The following is a 19,423-nucleotide window of genomic DNA, read 5'->3' on the forward strand; positions in this document are numbered from 1 at the left end:
GTGTGGAAATGCAAGAACAATGAATTTCGAGACAATTATTGAACATTTTGCGAATTAAGTATTATAGTATGGTTTTTCTATTTTACCAAGTAACTCTGTAATTTTGTGCTAAATATAATTCGACTGTCCCCACCCATGTTCTGTTTACTACACCCGAACTAATGAGTGTTCAAGACAACCAAAAAGGACTGGATACCTGAAATACAGAAAATAGAAGTTTGCTTACAATATCCTTTTATTCAGCTTACCACTGGGGATAAAATGCATACACTCTGGACGACCAGTAAGAGTGAATATTGTCTGTGCTTCAAGCGAACAATAATCCTACTGATCAAAACACTATAAGCAAAATAGTACATGTGAAATAAAGAAACGCAACCTGAGTTTTATTTGGGAAACTTTCTCTAGATATCGATCAACACCCCGTTCATAACTAACATGAATGCTAACTAGTGCAAGCATCTTTACATGGGGATACAACACAAACTAAAACATCTACATAATATATTAACTTCTTGATCATTTCAGTGTATTCAACCAATTAGGTATGACTTGCTGCATATTAAATAATTAATCAATGACGGAAATAACAGTCATAATGACATTTCACATGTATCTAATGTGACAGTATTGTCTGTGATCCAGTGTTCTTTTACAGAAAAATGCATAGTTCTGCAGACTAAAGATCTTGATATTAGTTTACAAAACGCATATCAGATGTACCGAATAGGAAAAATACCTATGACTTTTATAAATGCCGAAAATTACCACCAATGAGATGCTATTGACTTGACTGAAGTTAGAAATATGAACTATTGGATGTCAACTCATTATGAGACATGGAGGTCCTGGGTTATATCTATGGCAGGGAAGCGGATGCTCACAGTTGAGGAGCTCAATACTAGAATGAGACAGATGCCCACTAAATTCTGGTATTCAACGATTATCTAAGTTCTGTTCGTAATGTAAAACTACTTGAATGTAGTCAGCTTATCGGTGTCACACAATGTCTCACCACTAAAAGCATGTCTCATAGCCAACAACAGTAACTGAGTTACATAAAATCATCTCACCATGAAATAAACATATGTTTGGTAAATAGCTTAAGATATAGATTATTAATATAGTAATTGACATGAACGATTATAATCTTAATGGAAATTTGATATCACAGATGGTTTAAAATATTTCCCTTCCTCGCAAATATACTACAATAATCTGACGAGTCACGTTATATTGGATCCAGGATTCATAATTTAGAACAGAGAACCACAGTATTGACTAAACAATACTCTATTCCACACAATTACAAGCAGTCAGTCAGGAGTAGAAATCAATAGGAGGTAAGGGAACCACATCATTAATACTTAGTACGCTAAGTGCCTCTTTGTCCATGTTCAATGATCGATCATATTTACTTCCACTACCACATAAAATTATATCAATTCATAGATCCATTGAAAACAACGCCCATTGATTCATAATGCGAAATAAGAAAATAATTTCACAAATTCAATATTTGTATATATCCATAATTAAAGTTAGCCAACGTATCAACAACAACAACCACACTAGTCTACACCAAATCCATGAAAAAGATCAGTCATAAACAGTTCGTTTGTATTGGTTATTAACATCTTTCCATTGAAGTTTAGGACTGCAATTGATCAGTCCTTCTCGTCATATGTGCGGATTACTATTATGTTACAAGCACTTCTAAGAAGTGGAATTCATGAACCGCGTTCCATCCTATTCAGGGCTCGTCGGCCAACCATAACCGCATCCCACAGTGAACATCCACTCTGGTATGATGAAATGTATGTCCAAAATTCTACTGTCACCCACTATTCATCTCTTCTTATAGTGATAAACAATATTATTCGACAAGAAGGAATCCGATTCGTACATATAGCAGAAGCCATAGGAATGCACATCAGAAAATCTAACCTTCCCATACAGAGAAAGTATATACAACCTTTGGATCTATCCTGGTCTTCTACTTAGATACCATTACATGACTAAGACTTCTCTTCTCTTAAAATCTTCCGGACTCCGACCTCGTTAACATTTTAAGTACTAATTCTAATCTTACATAACCTGTCTATTAATTATGCTATCTAATTTTCATTGCACCAATCCTACTAATTACTAATCTTCAATTTGACATAACAAAAAAAAACGTATTTACATCCAATTTTAATTATGCAACTATTTGTAATAGTTAACTGATTATCATCTAATTGGTATCAACTTTCTACTAACTTATAAAACATATATGTTTTAGGGGAAATCACCAAACTGCAGCACAAAACAAACTGTAACTTAAAATTCTAAAAAGAAACGGGAAAGAAGAAGACCAAAGAACCTATTGCATCAAGAATTGGAAATAGGCATGGAAAGAACAAATAACAACTGGGGAAGGATTAACCAGGATAGAATTCGATAGAGAATGCTAGTGGGCTGCTCTTAACGCTCCTCCACAAGGGATAACAGGCATACGTAAATAAGAGCCTTGATAAAGAACTAATTGAAAAGAAATATTTCTTGGTTTAAAACTTGTCTTTTTCATGTTTCAATGAGAATAATTAACAATCTTAAAACTTAAAAAATTTCGAATCAAACGCGAGATCACATTAATTACAATGATAATAGTAATAATATTAAATACAATAATAATATCAATGAAAGTAAGCGTCGAAATGATTAAATGGTCATTGAGAATGATTGAAATAATTAAAAAAAGTGATATAAAAACAAGTTTTGTTTTTAAAGTACATTAACACTAAGCTTTGTAGATCATTCCTATCACTAAGGATATCTGGGGGCATCATTACTACTAAAGACAAAGGGGAGAATGTACATTAATGAAGTGGGGTGAAGTATAGACAAATAAAACAAAAAAAAATAAAATAAAACCGGTTAAATGAGAATACAATCGAAATGTATCATCATGATCATTATCATTTCTATAGTCAGTATAGTTTATATAAATTAGGAAAGGATATAATTAAAAGATCAAAAAATAATACAGATATTTCATTGTATATTTGCACATATAAAAACTGTGTATATATCTTATTGAAAATAATTATGAATCAATCATTAAGTAATCATTGTAATTATCCTTATTGTTATTATTATCTAATTAATAGATGAATAATTATCCCATGATTTTGTACGAACAATCGATGTTTTCTGTAATAAATGTTCATGTTCTTGATCAATTGATGATGGACAATTAGAATGACTGAATATACCACTGAATCTATGATTATGACAATCACCACTATTATTATTATTATCATCATTATCACCATCATCATCATAATCATCATAATCACTAGAATCAAAAGTATCTGTATGATCAAGTGAATATGGTTCAGAGAATTCACTCCTATCTGGTATATCCTCTTCTCTAATTATTATTGAATCTGTAGAATTTGGACAACATGGTAATAAAGTTATATCTAATACACGATTATGAATTAATGTGCCAATAATGAGTAATGCGAAACCGTCGACTAAAATAAAAATTGTAGAAAAATATAAACATAAATATAGAGAGGTTAATAATAACAGACATTTAAATGCATATATGGAAATCAGTCAGTCAGTCAGCTACAGCGAAGGACAAGGCACATATATGCATCGGTCCAAGTTGCCATACCTCATCAGCACAACAAGATGAACATCAGATTCATAGGAGTAGTTAAGTCAATGGTGGTAATATATAAAAGAAAGATTGCATATAAGGATATAGTACAGGAAAAAAGAATTAGTTAGTAGAAAGAAAGATATAAAGTAATTTTAATCTCACGGTTTAACGGAAGACAAAGAGTGTATACACCATCGCCGTTGTGATCGATTCTGAGCCATGTCACTTAGAGTCTCCAACCACTGGTTACGATAGTCACGTGGACCCCAACTAAGTAGTCTGCATCTACCAACATGGCTCAGACCAGAAGTTAGTATCTTCAAGCACTGATGCCACGTTTTGCTTTGACCGCCCCTAACTGAGTAGCAATTGGAAAGGATTTCCAAGAACGGAGTTCGATGGAGAATACTGGTAGGCAGTCTATGCTTCTCTAAGAGGGGTAACAGGCGCAAATAAGTTGGAAATGATAATTCATTATGGGTAGGTTAGTTTATTGATTAGTGAATTTTGTACACCTTTAATTATTGCGTAGATACTTTATAATTACCGAAATAGAGATGGAGTATGTTGAATGTCGTGATTTTTTCTGTGTTCACCTTAAAGCTTTCTAATATTTTATTCAAAAAAAACTCTGGGAGAATATAAGGTCAATGAAAATACTTATCCACTACATGTTAACATTTTATTTCTCTATTATACATATATAGGATTCTCCAAAATCTCATGCATTTCAAACATTCTTCAATGGTATACCTTTTGAAATTACTCATTAGAAAATACATAAATATTGCATCAAAACTCAGAAGTCCTTATCTCGAACCTGATTGTTCTGAAAGTATACTAAATTTTCGTGAAGAAAACTATTCTCAGTGCAGTTGTAGTATATTTTTCTTCAGTTGCTTATATGTTTACCTTTATTGAATGGCAGTTTTTTAAAACTGAAAATCAACTTGTTTATAACAAAAACGACAAGATATTTTAACTTCATAACAGTTATGCAATGTTTCTAATTCAATACAAGGTTGATGAATGTTATAGAAAGAATAATTTATCTATTAATTGGTACTATATACTATGGTTAGTATACAAGCAAAGAAGGAAAATCCAGGTATCACTAACTTTCAATAAGACCCCATCCAATATTGAATGGTTCTCCATATGGCGGACCGATCCCATAGTATAAAATTAAACTGCAAATCCATACCAGTGCAGTACGTAAAGAATCTATCAATGTTCGGTGAATAGCTAAAATATTAACGAAAATTCATGAGTAAATATAATGATTTAGTATTAAAAAGTATCGTGCAGGGCAGATGGGGGTGAGCTATCAACTTCCACCCTAATCAGATTCCATATGATTTCGTTTGGTATGACAACTATATTCCCTGTATCAATACAGGTGAAGTATATTCGGTGTGTTTTTCCAGCCAATCAGAAACGAGTGGGTGGTTTCAAGGTCATAGTACCTATTTCAATACACTAAGCTCACGTACGTCCAATTTACAGAGGATTTCAACGAGGACGTTATAGTTGAGCGGCTAAAATAGATGGAGTTACTTGTCAATTTCTTTATTTGTCATTGCAATGTCCAAATAACTGCTGGACATTGTGCAAACTATTGTGACAATGTTTTATTTGGATGTAATGTATGTTGGAGGTAAAAGCTTGCTAGAATTAGTACTTTTCTCTCTCAATCTCAATCGACACGAAAACATTATGATGATTGTTACAAACTGGATAATAAAAGCACCAGTAACACTGGCTGCAACGTTTGCAGATGTTACTGAAGTCTCAGCAGTCCAATGGTACGATTACTGTAGAGATATGTGCAATGAAAATGACAAGCTTGCATCAGTCGTTTGAAGGAATCGAGAGAATTGTAGAAATCGACAAAACGGTTGTTATAAAACTCAAATTCAATAGATAAAGAAGTGTTCAAGAAGACTGGGTAAGTAGCACTTCCTTAAATATACTTAGCATGTCCTTGGTATATTATAGATCGTCTCAAAACGAACACTTCCAGCGCGTGAGAAAACAACAAGTTAAAACTATTATACCAATTATACAAGAGTATGAGAAACAAGATACCACAATACACACAAATGACTAGAGAGCATATAGATGCCTATCTAACCTTGGTTACGTGCATCGTATCATCGTTCGCAAGCGATATTTTCTAGACTCCATCACAGGAGTTCACACCACTAATATAGACACGATATGGTCGAGGCCAAAAGAATGTTTGCGACCTTATCATGGCTCCGGAGGTCGACTGTTATGGAGTCACATAAGTGAGTTCCTGTACAGTATCCAATACGATTTCAGAACTGCAGAACCTCTTTGTAACCTTGAAAAATATTTAAACCACGTTAAAGAAGTGTATCCACTGTAATTTCTCGGTTTCGTATAATATATTCTTACATTATACCTACTGTTTCCTGATTGACTGAAATTTCTCAAGGTCACTCAGGAATCGTTCAAAGGTCGTCTATAAATTACAATCTTGTTAATTAAATCTGCTTAAACACTTAAACAATATTTTAAACTTTGTTTTCTGATCAAATATACATATAAAACTTACAACTAAGACTTCGAGCAATTGATAGACCACAATAGTTAAATATTGCAATGGAAAAGACATAAATAATACAATTGCCTAATAGAATATAGTTATTTCCAATTTGATAAATTGCATCGATAACATTTTCATATGAACCATTTAAATCATTTCCAGGAATAAAATGAACAGCTGGTAGTACAATCTAAGTAATGCACAAATGATACAATTAAACATCTCAAGATGTATACAGATATTAATAATGGTTATGTTTACGCAATCGTTAATAAGTTGAAACATTTGAAATTACATAATCTGACGTGGAAAAAAGTTGCGATTCTGTATAACTAACTTAATTAGCTTAAGTTATCAATCATTTACCAATCCGAAAGGGCGTGGGTTCGAATCCCACCTCCATCACAACCTTTGCCCACAAGTACCCTGGTACGGCCGAGAGTGGGGAAAGTCAGCTGTCTCTCTCCAAATACTCTCACATAACCACGAGCATACAACCTCCGCCACGGAAGTCCTACTCACTGCCTTCTCGCGGTATTAATTTTGTTTACGAAATTCAGAGGACGAAACGCGAAACTCCGGCGCTTTAACCGGGTCGGCAGACACGGAGAGTCCACCTAGGGGAGTTGGGGAACCCTGATTACAAACCAATGGTAACATGGACTCTAGGATCCTAAAGAAACAAATGGCGTATGAACCAATCGTTCGTCACCGGCTACTATGGGACTGCATCTCCTCACGTTGCTCCACTGCCTTGTGGATCAGACCCTTTGGTCGAAGGTTCCGGGTGTGGCCCCCTAAGGAAACCACCTGCTTCGGTTTGGGCACCCGAGCAGTATTCCAACCCTCATACAAATCGACTGATTTATGTGGCACATATCTATTTGGTGTCTCTTGTACCAATGTGTTTAAATAAATAAATAAATAAATAAATAATAATAAGAGAAGCAAAGGCTATTAGTTATGTATTACATATTATCAACTTATTTGCCAGATAGATACAGATTGGTGTAACTAACTTGGAACCACACTCGATGTATGAGAACTAGTGATACTCCGCTCAGTTGCATACACCGAAGTAGGTGGAGCGGGGTTTGAACCTGAGATCTAGTGACTGGATATCAAATTCCTTAACCTTTGAGCAACTACTCCATAACATTTTAAAACGGTTTCTTTATAAAAATTTTAAGGAATAATATGGTTTGGTGTAGAATTCCGATTTCTGAGAATAAATAATGATATATATGGATGATACTTTAGTCATTTTTTGGCAAGAATGTTAACTTAATTAAAATTCCATATTCCTTTAATATTTCCTATCGTTACCTAGATTTCACATTAGTAAACGAAATAGGTTATCCTATCTGGTTTTTTGAAGTGTTTCTAACAAGGAGTGATGGATTCATGAAAACGATAATTTATAGAAAGCAAACACTGAATAGTCGGTTAACCAATTTCTATTACTGAGTTCTATTAAGTGGGCACAGAAATCTTATTGATTCTTTATGTTATTGAATACGTAGAATATGTAGTGCTGTATCAGCTGAGAAAGAAATTGATTTTCCGGAAAACGACTATTCAAGCGGATTCGTCAAGAAAAATCGGAGCAAAGACTCGAGGAATCCCGTTATACATAAATAGCTTTACATAAATCTAACAATGAAAGATAGCTTAACTTTTGATCACCTTCAGAGTCGGTTGTTTACAGCAATTGAAACGTTCTGTAAAGCAAAACTCTGACTACCACTCACAGGCAAGAATATTTTTTTCCGTATCAGTAAAGGCTACGCATGTGTCCGATAGCTAGATAGGCTGTAGCGAGTGTTTGCCTTAAACACAGGTAGCGAAACATATTCCGGTACCGTTATAAAAAGATAGGAGAATAATTAGGAGTTTTATCCTTGAAAGTTTAGTCAACTCTAATCGCTCAACTAACTCAAGAGTTGATTTCAAGGTCATTTACAGAAATTGTCAAGATCTACAAAAAAACTACTCTTACAAAACTTATAAAAACACCAGAAGCCCTAACGAAACATGAAATAAGGCCTAAAATTAAAATCCAAAAACCATGCGTCTAATACTTGAACTCTCATTAATTCATTTAAACACCAAAATATTGGTAAAACGGGACACTAAAATATACAGCTGACATACAATAAAGATTAAAATGTGAAGAGAAACAAAGAAAAGAAGGCAAGTATGAAAAAACAAAAAAAGCGAATAAAAATTAGTGAGTGACGATGAAAAACAAAAATAATAATGGAAGAATCCTTTCAGTTAAAGAAGTTCCTTACACTCATATGAAGAAGTAAAAGAAAACCACAAGACGAGCGCCACTGGCTTACATTCCGAGCCACATATGATAACGCTTCAAGCCACTGTATTGCACTTTCTCTAGGACCTCAACCAGAGAGTTGTGAATAATCGACAGACTCCAGTACTGCACAACTTTCCTTCACAACCCAGCACACTGTTACCAACTGAACTGTAGTTACGGTGCCCGAATACACATAGCCGAACCTCTGCATTACCAATATGGCATTGTCACTGAATCTTACCAACCTCATGTTGACAACGATGATCAAACATACAGAGTAACTTAACACTCTCAACTCGGACAGGTCGGGTTTCACAAGCATAGAGAATAACTGTTCTCATCGACAACTTGTATATCCGACCTTTTACAGCCAGACTAGCATCACGAATGAACCAAAGATGGCCCAGATTGGTTCTCGCTTTCACTATACACGAATTGGTCTCGTCACTCACACAACTACTCAAATACACAGAAGTCTCCAATACTTTGAACTGCTCACTACCAAAAGTGAGTATAAGCACACGCTACTGTCAGTTTTGTAAGAGTACTTCACACTCAAAAGGTATAAAGCACATGCCATACCTACAGACACTGATTGTCAAATGATTAAGTGCGGATTGTACGGATCGGGTATCATCACGCGGTAAGAAAATATCATCCACATGCTCACTGTCGCAAAGTCTTTCTTCACTTAACAGATCCACACCACCACTACTTACTTCCATCTGAGATGTTTCCAGGACGTCATCAATGGCAAAGTTGAGGAGGAATGGTGAGATCGGACAACCCTACTTAACCCCACTGCTTAAATGGAACGGTCGAAAGACGTGGTTGTATTCTCTCACTTAATATATATCAAGTGTTTGCATACAAACTCTTCAATATATTAACAAACTTCTCGGGCACACTCTTCCTCAACAGACAGTCTCAGAGGACAGTCCTGTCCAACGAGTCTAAGGCCACCCTGATATCGAGAAACACAACCACTCTTGGCCTGCAATAAGTATCGCTTTGTTCTAACATTTGGTGAAGGGTTGAGATATCAGCAATACATCGTCGATCGGAACGAAAACCAGTTTACTCTTCGCGCGTTAATCTTCCACAGGTCTTGAACAATTTTCGAAGTATGACGGAAGTCAATAGTTTGGACGTAACGAGAAGTAAATTTATCTCCCGACAGTTGTTAGATAGGTGACGTGAACCTTTTATAAAAACACTGAGGACTATCATATCTTTCCAGGATGTTGGAACATTCTAATTGCCAAGTGTTTGCACTTAACTCACTTAGTTCACTGTCGAGGAGTTTGACACCTTAAAACTGCTCGGAGGTAATTCATCAGATCCGGTGCATTATGGAGCTTCAGGATTTGGAGTTTCTTCCACATGGTTAGGTGGATTAGTCTTAACTGACCATGAACAGGAAAGTTTGATTGATAACCCTGGGCCCTGGAACTACTGGTATTTTTACTATTTCAATTTCATTTCATCGACTTTGTATTTTAAAATGTCCCTCTCCTTTTGTTTTTTTTCATACTCCCATGATTGTATTCATAAGTATTTCTGATATCACTTTATTTCATTTCTTTGATATCTTTAACTATCTTGACAAAAAGCACACTAATTATCGTACTCCATTCACATTATAATTGATAGTTACTTTATTAATTTCACACACTTATTTGCACACATGTCGTAGGAGTTACATGACCTTTTACTATTCTATCATATATAGTAATGGCTTTCTTCACTACTATGTTTAGTACGATATAAAATTTTCATGTTATTGCTTACGATATATAAACTAGTATTACAATCTTCCTATTACATCATCACGTTTATTTAATTATATTTCGTCACGGTGTTAATACTCAGGATTATATATATATATATCATTAGAGTCAAACATATGAGAATTAACAATCTGAAACAAGCAGAAATCAACTTACGCCAGACATTAAAATGCATCCAAAGATCCCTTCCATACCAACAGCTTGTAAAGGATGGAAGCCACGTTTTTTCAGAAAAACCTCTTCTATTACCATTTGTGTAGCAGAAGTGAACGCACCGGCTAATACTAGTATCAATCCTATTTTTTAAATAAAAAAGAAATTGGTTGCATAGAGAATAATTTTCCAATACTTGTATATAATGTAATAAAAAGATAACAATATAAATCCTACAAATTGGTCGTTTTCAAGTTAATTAAAACTCCATGTTCACAATGGGAACTTAAATTCAATGGATGTGATATCGATACCATCTCTGAGACCCTACAAAAGATAAGATTTATATGACAACTGAACAAGACAATTATGACTTCTAAATATTCGTATAAACAAACTTACAGAAATCAGTAGTTATTTTATGGTGTTATGAATATCCCATTGAACGACTTTTTTCGACAGTAAAAAAGGACAATTCATACATAACACAAAGATTTCATTTGTCAATTAGTCAATCGCCTCTACTTCACTATACATGGAAGTTGTACTGTACAGGAATTTGACAGTATTAAGTCATTTCCCTCAAATAACCAACATACGAAAGGAAGAGGTTAAAAAAGGTCAACCCTATAGATGTCACACCTCACTTTAATTTACGGTTTTCCGGCTTGGGCAATAAGTCCCTCTGGTGTACGAAATTGACACATTAAAATCTGATTACAAAAAATGTCGTACGTGACTGGCTTTAGGCAGTTGTCCCTTGGGCTCTGCAGCCACCCTCATAGGTCTCTAAGATCACTACCAATTAAGTTTTCTTCACATGTCTCTCAAAAAGAAGTAGTTATTCATGATGCGGAAGACTGGCAAGTGACGATCGTCCTTATACCTCTAACGGCACCCGAGGTCCTCTTGTTCACTATCGAATTCCTCTGTCACCCCAATATTTCTCCTGTCCTGAAGAATTAACCTTCCTATTGGCCTTATTGTCATGCATCACTAAAGCTAACTATCCGAGTTCACGGAATTTTATTCCTAGTCTCCTACAGCCACCCTCTAAACTACATGTTGAACTTTTCAATGTTCGAACCAAATATGGCACCAGGCTTCTTTAGCTAGGACTTTAGAATCGTATCCTATCAATGTATGACATCTTGGAAACAGGCATAAAAAGTCCAAGAACAGTTATTCTCTAGACCTCACATAGTCAATACAGAAAACCAGAGATTCACCCTCTGTATATTTAGGGACTTGGCTGCTATTTCTCGTGACCTAGCTAGTGTAGACATAGGACTATGTTGAGAATCAGAACAAACTCTCCAGGTATCGGGGATGCTAACTCCTCAAATAAATATAGAAGGGAATCAACTTTTAAATTCATACATTCATTAACTTCCAGTGATGACTGTTTAGTTGATAATGATTAAATTAAAGTGGATGTAAACTGATTATTATTTAGTTCTTTTCAATGAATCTTTCTGAACAAGGTATGTCTCTTTGAGTACCTAGGGGCAGATAATAGTAAATCTATTGTATACGGTATCGAAGTTGTTAGAGTTAGAATTGTTATCCCGAAATCCGCAACACATGAACTGTATTCCGACGGATAGTTGTTTGTGTGCCATCTGACTGAACGGAGCAGTAAGAATAAGAAAAAAGAGATACACACCATTTTCTTTGTCTATGCTCCCAATGACTTTTGTTCAGATAAAAAGCTGAATTTTGTAGAAAGCTTTCCACCCTCTTTCAAAAAGCTAAACGCCTAGATGCACTAATAACACCAGGTGATTTTAACGTCCAAGTAGGTAGTTTAAACCAAATTGATAGACCCTTGATTGAATTTTACACAGAGCAGATAACGGCAGCTGGTTGCTCAAATAACGACCAAACAACCGTTTATCTCTAACAAGTAACGACTTTAAGCATAGGAAAAGACATTGTCTAACATGGTGACCCCATAAAATCGATCCGCCGAGGAACCCAAATAAACCACACTGTTATCAGGTATTGTTGGGTAGGCTTAACAGAAAACTGCCGGTCATTCTAGAGGAAGTGTTTAGACTGTGACCATGATCAACTGAGAGCACATGTTTATTTGTATCTTAGTAGACAAAGAAAATCTACAGCAAGAAGACTCATTAAAGTTCAGCTTAACGACTAAAGAGTCAACAATGTACTTCAGGAACAACGAGAGAAGCAGTTATTCAACCATAAAAGTGATATAGACTTCGAAGTAGCCTGGAATGACGTTCAAACAGCAGTGAGATTTACCAGTAACTTGAACCAAGTTGTTAAGAAACATTACTGGATTTCTATAGAGATTCTCTGAACTGATAACAGCTTGGAAATTCATCTCGTCAGGCTCCGAACGCGACTAGGAGTAAATGCAGGTTGAATGCAGTGACGAAAAGTAGTGAGCCTGAGTAGTAGTGGACAGCTTAAGTAAAAGAAATGGAAAACGTATATGTAATGGGTAACAGTAGACAACCGTTCAAACCTAATAAAGAAACAGTTGTTAGAAATCCCGCTATTAGTGAAATTATCCCGGAAAAGAAAAAAACTGATATTCACACTCAGTCTGGGAAGTTAGAATGGTGGGGATAACACTTAAGGGAACAGTTTAAGTGGCCTCCAAATATCCTCAATTTATCCAGTATCTTCAAACAATTTGTAAATCTAGATTGATAAAATTGAGTTAACCAACGGTGTTTGAGTTAAACGCTCATCACTTAGGACTCATTTAATCTCAAACTGGTTATTATCATTATTATTATTACTTTTCTTACTAAACTACCAGCCATAGAGTCACACTAGTTTTCTACATAAACATGACTAACCCTTTTGTTGATTCACTTTTTTATCCTTGTTACATTTAGTTGGTGTGTATTTATTGTTCCCTTTGTAATTGGCTGTACTATTTTGCATTTTGGTAATATTTGTATTGATTTACGTTCTAGAAACAGATCATAATTGTTTACCATATACTTAGTTACCTATTTTGACTATAATCCTACTGGGATCCAATTTGCGACAATATAGAGGCTTATTCAGGAAATTCATTTGTATGCAAATCAAATCCTACACACCCTGAGCGGGGAATCGACACAAGCCCATCAACTCTTAATGAGGCTGAGAAGGCTATAGGTAATCTCACGCGGAGGAGATCAGTGGACCATGATAGATTAACACCGATCATTGAGGATAGTGGTCCAGTTTTAGATGTTAAACTGAGATACTAACTGAAGCTTGGGAACAGAACGTAATCCTATCTTACTAGTCTCGATTGTTGATCGCCTCATCTCGCAAGAAAAGATAAGAATGTTATCGGAACAACCATCAAGGAATCAGTTTGACTAACACAATACGTAAAATATTAGCCTCAGTAAGCACCCAACGCCTAACCAACACTAGTGAAGAGAAAACCTGAGAAAACCAGGCTGGTTTCAAACTTGGGCGTGGATTTATGGATCAAATATTCGCCCCTCGTTAAGTTCTGGAAAAGAGATATGCTTTTTGACGTCCAATCATAGTTGTATTCCTTAAACTTAAGGCAGCATTCGACTTAGCTGACCGAGTGGTTCATGGCCATGTTTGTCATTAAGAAGATTATCAAAGAAGTATATAAACCTTGTACAAGCTTTCTACTTGAACACTACTGACTGAGTTAGTGTTTATAGAAAACGGTTACCAAAATTGTTAACCTCAAGCGGGTTTTTTAAAGGTTGTTCACTTCCTCCACCTTTATCTAACTCAGTCATAGACATTCTTCGAGAAGTAATGCTCTCATAGTCTGACTTTTCAGGAATTGATCTACTACCGAGAGGTTCACTTACTGAATTAGGATACACAGATAAAAATAGTTCGATCTGGTGAAGACTCTGATGAAACGAAGTCTCCTAACTGCCTTGAGTAATGATGCAAACACGTTTCAGATGGGATCCCATCTCTCTAAATGTAAATTGTTGCTTCAGGACTAGTCTGAGTCAAGGCCCAAACTAATGATAGGGAGTGAAATAGTTGTGTTTGAGGTGGTTGTGATATGTGCTACGTATGCCAAACCTAAATGTGGCATCAGTCCATAAGACCACTGTCAATTGGACTGAGTCATAGAATTAAGTGTATACTATATGGTTGGGGCCTGCCCGATTATTCTGATCAATGGTTTAAGATTTTGGTTGGCATGGCTCAGAATTGTCTGAAATGGCTTAAGTGCATTCACTCCGTCTTTCTTTAAGTCCCAAATCCTAAAGTCTCGTATACTTATATTTCTTTACATATCTAATTTTCCCTACTAGTAATAATATTACAACCCTCACTACTTTGAGATTTGTCTTGGTAATTTTATTACAAGGTACTGATGTGGTGCAGTAACTTAAACCGATTTACACATGAACCAGGTCCTACGTTGCATGTGACTGGCTGACTTCAACGTTTTTCTTATATTCGACCCATAAACTAATTTCTCACTGAAAAGTACCAGCGAATTAATGAGTTTTTTAAACATTATTATTGGTATACTGAATATCACGCAAGGCTAAATAAGTCACTTGCATGATCACTTGTTATCCAGTTGTACATTAAATTGATTATTGAAACGGCATCAATTAATGCGGACCCATAATAACAGTTCTTATGTTTATCAAAGGCTTTAATAGAATTGAAAAATGAAATTATCTCCAGTTACATAAAAGATGTACTAAATTATAAAATAAGAGTGCAACATCAAAATTAATTAATATACCTATTATTGATTGTAAAGTGGTTGCTTTCACTGAATTTGCACTGAATACAGACTTTGAGCCAACAAGAGCCAATCCAAACACAGTGATCAAAATTCCAGTCCACTGAAAGTAACGCAAACGCCGCTTGAGAAAGATGACCTGGAGGAATAGAAGTAGTGAGGTGCAGCATAGAATTCACGTCTTTAACAATTTCAAACATGAGAAAAAAAGATAATTAGTATTTTTAAAGATATTGTTATGGATAAGCAACGATTACGGTGTTCTACCTCTATCTCTCTAGCAATAATAATGAGAATGTAACTAATTTACTAAGTACAGATTTGTGATCGACTTCAAGGTATATTGTTTGCCTATAAGTTAGTAGTACTAACCCGTTGATGATGCGGGGTTCCAACTATAGAGTTGTTTGTTAAGGTCCAAGTGAGTTAACAACTAGCTTCTCTGTAAATAAAAACAGATTAGCTGAGATGGTCGGGTAGATTTATGTGTACTGGTTATGCCAAAGCACTTGGAAACTAAAACTAAATGATATGTCTTATATGAAGATCCCCAGTAATAGGATTTTATGAACTATCATGAGATTAAACTTTAGACTTTAAAAATAATCGGCACTCGGTTTGACTCTTCAGCAACCGAATGTGACATTCTCTATAGTAAGAGTATTTTAATGAAATTTAAAACAATTAGTTCCTTTGATAAATTTCGATAATGCAATGAGAAGACGAAGTTTATCAGAATTATGTGGTATATTTGAGCAATACATCTCGAACAATCTGATCACACATATACTTGTTAAGAACATTTATATATGAAAATTAAAGGTCAACTAGACAGGTTAAGGGAGAGTTATAACAAATGAAAAAATATTAAAGTACACAAAAACAAATGTGATTACCGCTCTGGATAATAAATCAGTATATGAGATACGTTATAGAGCTTAAGTTGAAAAGTATCTTGTCACTCAATTATTAGTGGACTTCGCATCTAAAGTCGTACTTCGTATAGTATTTCGTTAATGACCGCAACTAAGAAAATTTATCAACCAGTGTTTATTTCAGTATGAATATCATGTATAAATAAAATAATATTTACAAACATCCCAAGACATGTGCACAGATGAAACAGCAATATTTGTCTGTTACACAGTTGAAATATAGCTTAGTAGTCACAGATGTGCGACGGGTTGTAAAGTTTAAAACTGTTGCTTGTGAAGTCGTATATATTGTGTAGTAATAGTGAGGAGTATCATAAAACATAAGTAACGGGGATTTCGGTAAGGGAATGAACATCATGACATACCAGAATTTTATGCATAAAACAGCTAATGGAGTGGACTGTTTGGATGATACATAATAGCCACTGAAAAAGTAATTGCAACCATAAGAATATCTAATTTTGGAACTACGGTATGTTGTAACTTTATCAGTCATTGCCTAAGTACACTGATAACTTGAACAAAAACAAAAACACTGAATTCAGCATAAGTAAAATTAATTTAAAGAACGAAACATACAGAAAGAATACCAGCAAATACGATAAGTGATCCTCGTAGCATTTGCCAGATAGACGCATCGATATACAGAAGACCAATACCTAACAGTAAGATAATTACAAGTCGCATACCTGCCAATGTTGAACCCAATAGATCACAACATGTTGGCAGTATAAAAATCCAGTTGAAAACACTGTAAATGAACAGCCATTACATGATCAACTCACGGTGTGCTTACTACGTTTGGACCTCTTGATTCTACGAAACTAGCACCATGTAGTGTATTTCGTCTTTTTTTTCTGCACCTCATTGCCAGAAAAGCGATAATACAAAAAGCTTCCCCAAAGAACATGAGCAAAGTCTGAAACCATGGTTTATTAAAATAATGAGGTGAACGTGTGTTATTCGCAGTGTGATTGAAGTATCCACTAGCACTATTTAAATTATCAGATGTATTTCTGAAGAAACTTACATGCAGTCAAGCTGAACCTTTTTGGAAATTGTGTTAATAGTCCCGGAAAAAAGCATCCCAAAGATCAAAACATACTGTTTCACAGAAAGGGCCATTGTAACGAACATCAAAAACAGGCCGCGTATACTGAAGGTCAGATCTGAGACAAAAACCTCAAAATTTCCTGGACACTATAGTGAATTATTCGCTGCTTAGGGTTTGGGTGTGATTGCAGAATGTCGTTCGCGATCATAATCAGGTGCATTTCTCATTTGTTCTTTCAGAACCTAAAGAGGAAACTCAGTTGATGGTCTGAGAGTTTGAGCAAGAACGCCTACAATAATCTCCTCCATTACCATGTAATGTTCAGTCTTTGGTAGACTTGAATCTAACCTGGACGTATCTTGTGTGCTGGGGGATTGTTGGGAACTCTAAGCGAAATTATCTAGAGAAGAAAAGAAAGTCAACAACTCAATGACCACACAGAACGCGCGTATATGTTATAACGAAAGTAATCGACAACAATCAGAAATAAAGAAAGCATGAAATTAAGATAGTCTGTTATTCATAACAAAAGGTCAATAATGTAGGTTTTTGAACGTGTTACAACCTAAGTAACAGAAGTAACGGCCGGGCTTTCTCTTGTGAACTTCATAGAAAAGTATCGCTTCCAGTTAGAAATGCACCATCGTGTAAAACCCAATTACGACAAAATTTACAAGAACTCGTATGCTCACTCTTCACCCAAATCGTCTTTGGCGACAAATAAATCTACATAATGAACAACTCTATAGGTCTATCAGTGATGCCGACCTCATTAGTTTAGCCGGACACACCTTAGCAGAAGGCGCTCGGAACATGAATGAGTACACATCCCCTTTAGCTACTAGCCAGCCTAAACCAAACGCTTCTCAACATATCCGGAACTTTAAAAATGCACCTTCGAACCTATTCATCCCTGACTTCTGATTTGACTGAGTTGGTATATTTGAATCGTAAAGGTTTTACGGACAAAAGTGTTATTAAGCCCTGAATATCCGTAGAATCTTCATGCTTAAATGGTTGTGGACGGAATAAAAGATGTTCACGCTTGAAGGGCCTGCGTATCTAGTAGCAAAAGATCACCGATGCTCCAGATATGAAACTAAGTTTATTTAGCAAACAAACGACAAATGTGAGTAAATAAACATAATTTCCTGAGTACTTAAAAATATATCAAATTCCTTCTCAAAAGACTCTTGGGAAGTTGTTCTGACCAACTTGGCCAACAGTGAATCTCGGAACTTTACAACGTGTAAAGAACGAGCGTGTCTGCAGTTCAGTTTGCTATTCTGTGCCAACAATTTCCTGACACTGACCCCAAGGTTTATGAAGGGACTGACAGTAAGCATGTATAATAAGGGATGGCCAGAAGTATTTATGATGCTATGTCATCCTCGAGTCGCTTATATGCAAATTGGAAAAGACTCAGTGACTTTGAAGTGAAGAGAGAAACACTATATTTTCATACTCTGAATCACTCCGAATAAACTTGAAAACTAGATAGTAGGTTATTTGTTGACTGACAAAAATTAGTTTCAGCATTACTAGTGTGGGACTTGCTCATAGAGCATTTTTCCGCAGTTAGTGTAAGTATCCTATGTCTTTTCAACCTGGAACACCTCTAGGACAAAATTGTCTCACTTGTCTGTGTAGTTTGAAACATGTCTAAAGTGAATTAGTTTACAGTTCGAGGTGTTGAATGTGAGTCCGTTGTTATCCGCCTAACTTTATAGTCAAGTCAGGTACTTCTGAAGTAACAGTTTGTTGTCCTGTTAGTAAACTCCTTTTCATAATCTAACATTGTCAGAGAGAAGCAGTAACCAAGACGATGCTTTGTGAGGAAAGTCACTCTTATCAATCCAAGAGAGTTTTTTATCACATTATTCTCCTTTGAAAATTGTTGCTATATGTTCCAACATTCAATTCTCCATGATCGCGTTGTGGCTTGAGGAAGAATATTACACTATGAGCTGTTGCCAAGATTGAAGTCACTCCTCTAAATATTTCATAGCGAACCATCTCCGGCACGGGGGCATTGTTGTTATTTACGTTCTGCAGTTTAGGTTTACTTTTTAAACTTTTAGTAAGTTGAAGGTAAAGTCTTCTTCGAGTTGTGTGTAATAGCTGGTATGTTTGTAAATAATTTTTGGCAAGCGTTTACTGGGACCACCACTGATGCTAAGTGGATTACCGTAAGCTAGCAAATTGCAAA

The 19,423-nt window shown here is 35.5% G+C and overlaps 1 protein-coding gene across 1 annotated transcript; it reads right to left on the reverse strand.

The window, feature by feature from the left end:
- Nucleotides 1-2,543: 2,543 nt before the first annotated feature.
- On the reverse strand, nt 2,544-17,307 carry MS3_00010042 (uncharacterized protein). Its single transcript, XM_051218378.1, has 8 exons — nt 17,191-17,307; nt 16,946-17,152; nt 16,740-16,911; nt 15,226-15,364; nt 10,491-10,630; nt 6,237-6,417; nt 4,775-4,900; nt 2,544-3,521 (listed from the first exon to the last, which is right to left on the reverse strand). The coding sequence occupies exons 1-8, from the start codon at nt 17,295-17,297 to the stop codon at nt 3,142-3,144; spliced, it is 1,452 nt and encodes a 483-aa protein (XP_051073058.1). The 5' UTR covers nt 17,298-17,307; the 3' UTR covers nt 2,544-3,141.
- Nucleotides 17,308-19,423: the final 2,116 nt, after the last annotated feature.

This window comes from Schistosoma haematobium, chromosome 1 (genome assembly GCF_000699445.3).
Source record: "Schistosoma haematobium chromosome 1, whole genome shotgun sequence".
Lineage (NCBI taxonomy): Eukaryota > Metazoa > Platyhelminthes > Trematoda > Strigeidida > Schistosomatidae > Schistosoma > Schistosoma haematobium.